Here is an 11928-nt window from a genome sequence, read left to right on the forward strand (position 1 = left end):
ATAAATGTTAGTGATCTTGGGACTATTTTTTTTACCGAAAAAAAAAAACGATAATTATTGACATTTTTAGTTTTATTTAGATAAAAGTACTTTCCCGTTGAAGTTCGATCATTGCTTTAGAATCCCCTTAAATTTGATAGTTAAAACTGATAAGAAACTGATAAAATGTAAAAATATAATGAAAGAAAAATATGACATTGGTAGAATATATATAACGAAACAACAGATGGCACAAATTAAAACACCGAATAATTTTAAAAGCTTTATTTATTATAAATCCTCTTTCGCTATCTACACTAGCATGGAAAAGACTATGACTATTATGCCAACGCAACATACACACATACACACACGCAATGACGTATGAATTTTGAATACAATTTTAAATACGGATTCCAAATACGTATGTGCAATTACAAACTTATTTTTGTTTTTTATAAGATCCATGACGTCAAATGTACATACGAAGGATGCTTATTAATCATAATTTTCTCTTATTTTATACTTTAAAATATATCAATAATATGTGGTTAAATTTGTTTAAATTGCACTTTTGTTTTGATAAAAAACTGAATCATTCATTGACCATTCCACTTAAAAATACTTATTGTGAATCTCGTTAGTTCTTGACGTTCTTTACATAAAATCATAACTTTTAAAAATACGTTATTTATTTTATGAATGTCTAATAATACAAATGTAAACTGTACAAATGTAAACAAAATCCATCTGAACTATCCTACTCACTCAAGTCTTGAGATGGTCATACGTATGGACGGATTTAATAGATGCATCTTTTATATGCAGACTTTAATATAAATAAATACAGATTTAATAAATTATATAAAACCTCAGGCAGTTTCTTTGACATTCGAATTGATGGTAGCCATTTCATGGTCTGCTGTAGTTTTGTTTCTTCCGTTGGGTATCGTAACTGCATCCTCACAAGTCTAAAAAAAAAGAGAAACATTTAATGTGAATTTACTCTTGTAATCTCGGTGAAAAAATATATACGTTATATGAATATTTTTCCTGAAATCCAGCAATTAAAATGTTGGCCAATTTATCGGCCTTATACTGACGCATTTATCTTACTCTACGAATACAATAACAATAACAATGAATTACCCATAGTTTCTTGTTGTAATTCTACCTTGTAGGAAGGATTGTCGTATGCTGATGTAGTTTTACGAGGTGATATGTCAGCCTTACTACTCGTTCGTCTTTTCATCAGCATCATTAATAGAATCAAGGTTGATAGTATCGCTAAGGAAGCCACAATGGCCACTATCACTAGCGGACCATAGTAATCTCCTTCATGCAGGGGAAGCGATGCAAATTTTCCAGCTGAAGAAAAGATTCTATAGTTAATTTTGTGATAAAATATAAATATATAAATAAAAATAGAAGAAGATAAAATCGCGCAAAAAATTATGCTCTTAGAGAACGAGGATGGAGAAGATTGCAAATTTTATCACGGTAAATCGGCAATGACATATGATATATATGTCTCGTTTACATAAAATTGAAAGGAAACATTTCGAAGTTGCGTCACTTTGATATCACGCAATCTTTCTCTTTAAATTTTTAAGAAACTATAGTAATGTTTAAAAATTTTCAGGAAGGGGAAAATAACACTGCTTATATCGTTACCTTGCTGAGACACGGTAGCCGGTAAGAGAACACCTGGCTTAGTGACAAAATCTTGCACATTACTCTTTTTTATTCTTCCATTCGTCAAATATATTTCGAGCCATAATCGGTATCTAGTGCCAGGTTTTAGATCACCGATTACTGTCTTAGCGTGAGCGTCTCTCTTGGCGATTTTGAAGGTACTAGTGTCTTCTTTGCCAGTGTCGCTCTGGTAAATCGCACGATAAATATTCACGTATTTGTCCTCTGGATAAGGCACGCCACTCCAGGACACTTCCACGTCCGTCGACTTGATAGTTTTAATCTCAACTTTTACATCGAAAGAGTAGGGATTTGGCTCCGTAAACGTAGCTACCTGAATCTGCAATAAATAATAATTTATTAACAATATTATTCCTTTTTGTTATATATGTCGCTGTATTCCATGTAAAAACATTATTATTAACTATTTATCTTCGTATTCTTATATTATATGACTATTAACGAATAATACCTAACGGTGTATTCTAACATCAAAGAAAATCCAAAAGATTAAAAAGTATTAAAAGATAAAAGTAGATTAATTATATATTTTTTACACAAGCTTTAAAAAGGAGCAGTTTTGCATGATAATCTGAATTTAATAAAGATTGAACGCATACAAATTTTTAAAAACGTATTAAAGTTATGACTTTTTCACCACGTAGCTGTTCTTTTTGTTTCCGTGCTTGTAATTTTAGTAATCTTCATACTTTTGATATTTCTTGTAGTATTACTAATTTTTATATCTTTAATAGTTTGCTTTTTTATATAATTTTAATATCTCTAACATCTCTAATCACGATCCAGGAATCATGTCAGATAATTTGAATAATCGTTAAATTATCTTACCGTTTTTTCACTAATTAACTCCGTTAATTGTCCTGGGAACGGTATGAAGTAAATACCGACTTCATACGTGGTTGACGGCTTCAGGTTTTCAATTACGTAATTCGTTACGGCACGATGGATCAACGGTGTTGCCGCATAAACCTTACTATCGTATTCTTTATATCTCAACTGAACACCGTCTATGAATTGCAGCTCGTATTCCGTGAATTTCTTCCACATAACGTTAACCCAGGTCGAATTCGTCTCTGCTATTCTAAGTTCGGCGTCAATCGGTATTTGCGGGGGCAGGGTCGTCACCTCCGCGTGTTTCTCCAATGTACGCACACTGTAAATCTTGCTGGTTGGACTGTTGGCCAGGTCCTTCAGTTTCACCGTAATCTTCACCTTGTATTCGGTCATCGGCTTTAGATCACCCAGCTCAAACTCAAGCTGCGGTGTCGCGATCAAGTCATTAGGAGGGGCAAACACCTGTGCCTTCCACGTGGATGGATCGAAATTCCTGTAAGACGAAGTATTCTATTGTTTCAAGGATCAAGAATGAATATTTCGTATTATCGACGTCACACATGAGAACAATAGAGGCTTGAGAAATTCCGTTTCTCACTGGAATCCCCACTTATACTTTTACCAGCCACAGACAGTGCAAAGAATCACATCTGAGAGTTTAAAATATAGAACGCTTTCTATAACAAGTTATCAAGCTGACACTGTAAAAACCTTATAAAACACTTGTTAATGAAAGGAAGTTTAAAAATAGTATTTCAATTTTATCTAATTTTAAGAGACATTAAATTAAAGAAAAAACAAATTAGCTAATTACTTCGAATCAGGGAGAAATTAAAAGTATCAAGTTGCACAAAAGATCTTTTCAAATTGGAAGGCAATATGATAACATAGTCTTACTTACGTTGATTTAAATTAATTTATCATCTAGGATAATTTATGATGCCATTCCTTCTGAATTTCTTTGTTTTTCTAGGTTTAAACATTTTGCGCGGACTTGCGAAATTTGAAAAGATCTCTTTACTCAATTTGATAAGTAATGCATTACCACATACGTTTTATCGCTGGTGTATCGCAGCTCGACTCTTCCGTGCAGCCCTACCAGCACCTGAGGTACGGTGAACACTAATCGAACCGTATGTTCATCTAGCGCTTCCAGTATTTGCATTGTGACCTCATTGGAGGCAGACGCGGCTGGGAATCCGGTTATACCTCCAGGTAGAGCAAAGCCTGGAGGTACAATGTTATGGTCCAAACCTATAATATAGCGGAAGATTTATTATATCTCTATCTCTGTTAAAGTCCAGAAATATGCGAGAAACATGCGGTGAGTAATAATCATATGCGCCTGCAGGGCTCAGTCTCTCCTCCGAATATTTCGTTAACAGTTGGCTCATCAAAGCTTTCAAAATTCTGTTCCGTATTTTCTGTTCTCTTCATTCTATATTCAGACTAGTTGGAAAGCAGACTGTAATTAACTATTAAATTTTACAAAATCGATTCTTCTTAAAAGTCGATGTTTGATACCTACAAAAATCTGAGATATATAAGATCTCAAGAGTAAGAGAAATTAGATATATATCGCAACTTATAGATATTCAATTAAGTGAACTTTTCGATAAAAAATCGTGTTAACGCACTTAAAAAGTAAAGATGAGTCGAAATACGTCCGAATAAAACAACAGGACCTAAGTAAGTGCTTTATGATCTCTTTGCGTCCTTCGATTGGTTTTTTACGCTTCAAAATTTTAAATAAATTTTGCCTTATTGCCTTTTAAAATATTATTTTTTCTTTACACCATTTGGATTTGTTTTAAGAAGCGAATTATTTCTTCGATATTTCCTAGATTGAATCTAATCTCACTCCATGTCCTTTACGAAGTCTACAATAAAATTGATCTTATTTGTTTTCACGTTTCTACACGCTTCTGTAAATTTAAGATCTTTTTTTCAAGATCGCAGCAGATGCCTTTAATCGCAAAAATTTGCTGCAAACGTATGTCTTTTAAGAGCATTAACGTACATGGTCCTTATGTAAATTACATAGAATTTTCTATAAGAGATATATCTGGCGCATGTAGCGATGTTCCTTATCGAAAAATAAAATAACTTTCCCTAGGGATATTAGAACGTAAATAATATTCGTGCTGTATGACTAATTAAAAAGAAATGTATTTTGCAAATTACACGTTAGAGATGTAATCAGATGATAATACCCAATTCCTGGACTAATTATGAGTGGATTTTAACAGAAGCTCAAATCTTGGGATGTAGTTACGAAGGCATTTAACGTTGGAGCTTCACAAATGAGAGTGATCGATGGAATGTCGGCAATGAGAACGTTATTTTCACTTTTCAACAAGGAAGATCGGCTCGTTTATCAGACGTGACCGCTAACGCAAATTCTGTACATTATTTCTTCTGATGATCAGGAACGAACCTGACTGACTGGGCGTTTGTGCTGCGAGCGGGTGGTTCAAGTGCGTAAGTCCTGACTGTGGTATGTGAGCGTCTATATGGAGTGGTAGAGTTGGCAGCGGGCCGTTCGGCACGTTATGGGGTATAGCTGGCTGGCCGGGATAGGGTTGGAAGGGCCCGGGATTGGGATCGTGCTGACCGATGTGCGCTAATAGCTCCTCGATTTGCTGCGGGGTATTCGGAATGTCGGGCGTGTGAATGTGATAAGTGGTCTGCCCGTTCTCATCTTTCTGCGCGAAGACATGGGGCTTCGTCGTCTTCTTCGGCGCGATGGGCGCCGCCGCGGCCGTCCCGAAATAAGGGGGCTGTTGACCTCGATTGCCGGACGGCTGTTTCTGACTAGAGATCTGTTGGTGAAGATCGTACAGAGCCGGGTGACCTTGGGGAGGAGTATGATTGAGCTGAATTAGGCCGGGGTGCTGCGAGTTTATCAGGTGGTACAACTGTTCCGGCAGAGTCTCGTGATCGGGATTTCTTTGACCTTGTTTCGGCCGATCCGGCAATACCGAGGACGGTTTTGATTTTTCTGCGTCGACAAAGGGATTACTTGGTGTGGTCTTCTTCTTAGGGACAATTACGTTCGGGTCGATCGTATCGGATTTGAGCGGGATCGAACCCTGATGAGGAAGTCCAACCGCTGAGTATTGGTTATTATAATTGACCGGAGAGGTATTTTCTCCGTTACTATGAGCAAAAGAGAATCCTGGATCTGATGTATCCGGTTGAGGGTGTAACGGAATGAACTGAGCCTGATCGTTTGGACGATCTTTTTGCAAAGAAGTCCATTTGTTCGGGTTCAATAAACCTGGTGCAGGTTGATTTTCATTAATAGGATATGTAGGCATCGAAGCGGCCTTATCGGAGAATCTATCAGGTGCTAACGGACCAGGGAAATACTGATCAATCATATCCTTGTGAGGTTTCAGCGATTCTACGGGTTTCTTCGAGTCGGATTTTGACTTTGATTTTTCTTTCGGGATCGATATCGGCTTTTCGGAGTGAACGGGCAAATGAAAGATGTCCTCGACATTGAGATGAGTGGATAGGAAGTCGGGACTGTAAGGTCCGTTGTAGGGCACCGTAGGATGTCCTGGATCCATAGGATAGTGAGGAGGTCCGTGAGCAGTAGTGTCCGTATGGGTCTGATCGGTTTTCGGGTCTTCCGAGAAGGGAGAAGTACTGTGCTCCGGTTCCTGGCTGGGCTTGAACATTTCCGACTTGTTATTCGGTCTTTTGATATTGTCAATCGTTTGCCGATCAAACGTGTTTGTGGCTAAGGGGCCGGGATACGCGGTCGTCACGTTCACCCCTGCAATAAGTAAAGTCCATTGTCACAGAGATTGTCAGTGATCGGTCACGAGTTGTCCGGGGTCCATGCATATTTACAGCGGGATCCAACTCAAACTTTCCAAGCGCAGCCACGGCTATGTGAAGCATGCATTTACAGCTTTGCTTTCATTCGGTTATTACATTGTCAATGCGAGGTATGTACAAGGAGAAAAAAAGGGGATAAAGTCGACAAATGTAAATCTCGGGGTGGAATATACCGGGAGAATGTAACCTGAAGCCGTTAACTTATCGCAATACAATAAAAAAGTGCAATCCTAAATAAACATTACGCAATAATGCACTTATATTAGAGCCCATTTGACACAATTTGTGCTAAAAATCTTTCTATTTACATAAGATTACATTGAATTTTTGGGCGTAACCAGATATACGAGGTATATTTTGTATCTCATTATGTAACGCTTAATATGCCTGTAACTTTACAATATGTAGTTTAATTATAAGGACACCTCGGAAGTGTCACAAAGTTTGATTTTAATGAAACTTTATATATGTACATGTAGGTGAAGTGAACAAATGATTTTTTTTTAGAAATTAGCGGTTGGGACAAAAAATCGGTTTTAAGAGATAAAATCACCTCTATTTAATAACATCTCAATAATATTAAAAAAATAATAACAATTTTCAAAAATTCACCCTCTCTGCACCCTTTATGAAAGAATATCCCTATTGTATTGTAATATTATAGAATGACTTTTTTCTGAATATATATATTTGTAATTCTTCATAAGAGATTGCAGTAATTATAATTTTTATTTTTAACTTTTGAAAGTATAATATAATTAAAAAATTAAATCTTGCTTATTAAATTTTAATTTGTATCAAGAGTGAAAGCTATTAAACATAAATAAGTATTAATAGTACAGAAAAACAATAAAATGATTTCTATTTACTTTATTTTATATATTTTTATTATTTCAAAAACTGAATGAATAATATCAGTTTTGGCCTTGTTGTGCGTATGTTAACATGATCAAGAGAGAATGGTCATATTGTAATTTTCTTCTCCTAACAATATGACTTGATTTTAAAATTTCATTAACCTAAATATATGCTTTTGCGATACAATCAACATTTTAGCTACTGAATAATTGCGTTAATCCTTTATAGAGCGAAACCGAAATAGGGACGGGAAATGATTATCCTGTGAATCTCATATATGTATATAAGTTAATAGACTATGGTAGAGAAAGCGATTTCTGAAGGTTTCTTAAAATATACAATTAAAATATGTAATTAACGGATCAAATGTAGAATGCATGTACATTTGCACATCATGGCTATGCACAACAATGCCTTAATAAATATTATCATTTTCTATTTGTTTGACGTATCCAATAAATTTGTGTAGATTTATCTGAATTATTACAAGCTGTATTTTATTCGACATACAATTATCAATGTTTTTCTTTAAATAGACGTTATCTTTGTATTCAAAATTACTTTTCCTAAAAGCTGTACGATCAATTCAAAAATTTATTATACATTTTTAAAATTAATTTTTTGATATAAAAAATTACTTCGCCAATTGTATCACGATTTGTTGAACGTTCTATAATAATTAGAAATAATTTAGTAGATGGAATGAATAAAAAGTATCTCGTCTCTATTACGATTATATATAATCATTTTGAAAATAACAATCCAATAATTGTGTTCCGAAAGTAACCTAACAGCTAGAAATATTTGTTGGCTTCGCCACTTAGGAAAGGTAGTTGATGACGACTTACGATTCGCTGCTAATTACACGTTAAATATAATAATCAGTAACAGTAGTAGTTTTCAATCATAGTTAGTACTTTATCCGGAGTATGTTTTCATTTATTAAAGGTATCCCTGTAGACATCTCTTAATATCCTTCGATGAGAAATGTGATATAATATAATGGTTTTTACAATGGATTTGTTGATTGGAGCAGTAGTTCTTAACTTTTTCTTTCTTTAAGTAATATTCTTTAATTTCAATGTACAAAAATGTATTTTTGCATCTTAATTAAAAGCTTATCTCCGCATATTTTTAAATATTTTCATTATCATAGAAAAAGTATAAATTTCTCAAAAGAACAAACATAATAAATCTAATAATAAATCTTATCTAAATCTAAATGATAGAGATTACTTTCTTCAAAACGTATGTACGTCAGTAACATTCAAGAAAGAACATTTAATTTAGATTCATGACAAATTAAAAATGTTACACAATATCTCCCATCCCAAATACCGCGTGCATTCTTAGGAGTTAAGAACTATACTCGGCTGATTAGGATGTCGGGGAACATGTATTTTATTTTTATCCAAACTGTTATTTACCTGGCAGTTGTGACGAAGGATGGCCGCAGGTCCATTGCGTGCAGCACGGATTAGCAGGTACATGCGTCAATGTTGCTTGATGAGAAGGACATGGTAAATTGGCAGGCGGCAGGGCTGGTACAAATTTGCAAGCAGCGTGACAGGACACATTGCCCATCTCGCAATAACAACGCCTCTCGCAGCCGGTGACGTTTGACGGTAACTCGCTCCAGTTGTCGTACGTAACTCCTTCATAATTACAGGAGCCATTGTTCCTACAGCGCACCTCCTAGAAATCAATAATTATTGTCAGAATATGAGAATGTAGAAATTTGTTGAGAAAGATTTTGAGCTTTCTTCAGAATTTTCATTAAAGAAATAGCCATTATTATCCGAAATAGATATTATTTATGCGATATCTAATAAAAAAGTTATTTAAATATAAATATCTTAAAAACAAAATCTGAGATTCTACATTTGGAGTTTCTTTTGCCTTAAATGTTTAACAATTTTTATTTGTGGATAAATAATATTCCTCATCACATTACAATTTTTACTCGAAACATTTTGAAAATATATTTTTCGAAGATATTGATATATATCATATGTGCTTTATTATGTATTTTTTTAGTTTGACTTGATACATATTTTATAATGTGAATATTTTTGAATTATTGATGTAGGGGAAAGTAGGATAATACGCGGTAGAATATTCGTTAATTTTTGTGAGAAGTAGGCGAACCCGAGAATAAAACTGGATCACATTACTTAACCAGTTAATTATCTTTAAATGACGTATTATATACTTCTAATGAATTTATTTCAGGTATTTGAATTGGAATAGAATTAATTAATTTGTCTGTGATCTGTATGTAGTTACAAGAAATAAATTCGAGAAGTAGAATAATATTTTTATCAAACGGAATAAAATTTTTAATTTTTAAAATTGAAATTATAAATCAAAAAGTATTCTGTAAATCCTATAATTATAATAAACAGTACATTGGAATGTTTTCCACGAAAATAAGCAGAGTCCAGTTTCTGATTTGCTTATTCAGTTTTTGCATATGCTTATTATAATAAGTGGTATATCAATAAAATTCTATTTTAGGAAATAATCTTCGAAAGCTGTACCTGGGGACAGCATTGTGGTGCTTTTGGGACAAAATTCGCTGGAACCGTTTCCCAATCTAGACAGTGAGGATCCAACAAGTCCAATCCAAAGTCCGTAGGACACTCTATCGTAGCGCATTCACTTTTTCCACTCTCTGTGCAAGTGCAGAAGGAGATACACTCATCGTACCATTCCGCGCCAATTTTGTATGATTTTCCCCTGTAATTGCAGGTATTCTTGTCGGATGTTTTCTCCGAAATATTCGTCTTCACCACTTCGGCTGGTAGGGACACCTGTATGGCTAGCCCGGTACGGCTTCCTTCCGCCACGCGAACGTAATACGTGTGCGCGGGCTCCAAACTCGAAACTATACCATCTGCGAATATATAGAAATATGTAACTTTGTCCTAATTTTTTATTTTTTATCCTTCGTCATTAAATCTTTCAGAGCTGTAGCGATAGTATTCTATAATTCGAGATATCAGCAAAGAAAAATTATTTTAAATGTCTGACATAGTAGAAATTTGTATATATAACTACTTGTAACGAAGAGAAATATCGTTGCTTCAACTCATGAAGCGTATTATAATTTCAACTGTTCTGCACCATTTCTAATTTATGAAACGAGAGGGGCCTGAATAGTTAATGATCAAAGCGGTCGTGAAGCATGAGTTTCTGAATTCGATTCGCGAACCACTCGCATTCGATACTTCTCTCGCTCATCAGCTACAATAATGATTTCTTTACGTTCATCGATAAGTTTTATTTACCTTTATCGGGATTCTGTTGTCTCCATACGTGATTGTCCTGCGAGATCTCTATGGTAACGTCTTGAGGATTCTTCGCGGATAATTTTAATTTGATCGCCGTCGAATTCAACACCTTCACGTCCATTAATTGTACGCTCAGATCGGTGGAATTCTCCAGTCTGAACTCGTGATCGGCCAAAGTAACGTCGCAAAGTGTAACTGTGCAGCAGTGATCACTAAGGATCAAGATAATTAGCTATTATCTTGCTTATAAATTATTTAATTTTACGATTTAATCCGCGATTGCTAATTTCATCGATTAAAGATTTATACCTAGGGTCGGTTAGCGCGACGCAGCGATCATGCTGCTTGGCTATGGTGTCATTCGGTGGACACTTGGGCCTGGGCTGACACTTCAAATGGCCGCCAGCCTCGCAAATGCATATCCTGGAGCAACCGTCTTCAACACGTTCTCCTCTAGCCACTGTAATGTTGCCGAACACACACGTCTCGTCCGGTTCAGTATCTGTATCAAATATATTAATACATAAATCTTTTTATATTAATTGAATAGCTTCTTTTTAATAGAAAAATAAGCTACCCTACAGATATCTAACAAATAAGTTGAATTAAAAAATAAACTATAAATAGCTTGTGATGTTGTTGATAATTAATCATACATGTGGAATAATCTCAAATAGTAAGTATAATTTCCGTTCTATTTATGACAGCAGATAATATACGCAAATTCAAACGTTAATGAGCGCCGACAAATGAATTAATGAAATCTCTGGAGCAATAAAAAAACTAGAGTCAAGGAGTTTAATGAAAGAATGTGGTCTGATAAGTCTATCGAACCATTTGTGCGTATTACTTTATGTTTGAAGTGCGGAAAATTATAGGCGACAAATTATAGGCTTTTAAATCGCGAATTTCCGCACTTGTGTCTGCATGAAGATCATCAAATTCTGAGAATAGACAAAGAGACACACCTGAATCTGGACAGAGAATAACGGCGCAACATGGTTCCTCAACAACCAGTTTTTCTTGGCACAAAGGATCCTTATAGTCTCTGCCCGCTCTAACGTAAGGGTAGATACATAAAGGCTGACACTCCATAATTCCACTTTCGGAGCACACGCACTTCTCCTCGCAGTCTCGGACAACTTTCTCACCCGCTGAATAAGTGCGATTTCCGTGGATACACACTGACGCTTTCGGAAGTAATGTCGAGGAAATGTTTATGGCAGTTTCGTTATGCGGCGCGATGTACTCTCCGCCTGGAAAAACAATCGAGCGGATCGTTTAGGCTCTCCATGAGGACGCGTTCCGATTTTGGAAATATGATTTCCAAAACTTGTTTTTCATTAACGTAAGTAAAATTAAAATACAAATTAAATACATAAAATCAAACGTAATATCT

The 11928-nt window shown here is 35.2% G+C and overlaps 1 protein-coding gene across 1 annotated transcript; it reads right to left on the minus strand.

The window, feature by feature from the left end:
- Nucleotides 1-249: 249 nt before the first annotated feature.
- Nucleotides 250-11810, minus strand: LOC112463017 (putative epidermal cell surface receptor; the record flags this gene model as incomplete). The annotated part of the gene is made up of 11 exons (XM_025029159.1): nucleotides 250-950; nucleotides 1154-1347; nucleotides 1654-2014; nucleotides 2524-3022; nucleotides 3582-3783; nucleotides 4967-6313; nucleotides 8664-8931; nucleotides 9777-10132; nucleotides 10527-10741; nucleotides 10839-11031; nucleotides 11498-11810. Coding segments are annotated over 11 exons (4047 nt in total), but the record flags the coding sequence as incomplete, so codon positions are not given.
- Nucleotides 11811-11928: the final 118 nt, after the last annotated feature.

Source organism: Temnothorax curvispinosus, unplaced genomic scaffold, assembly GCF_003070985.1.
Source record: "Temnothorax curvispinosus isolate PA1 unplaced genomic scaffold, ASM307098v1 QBEX01001367.1, whole genome shotgun sequence".
Lineage (NCBI taxonomy): Eukaryota > Metazoa > Arthropoda > Insecta > Hymenoptera > Formicidae > Temnothorax > Temnothorax curvispinosus.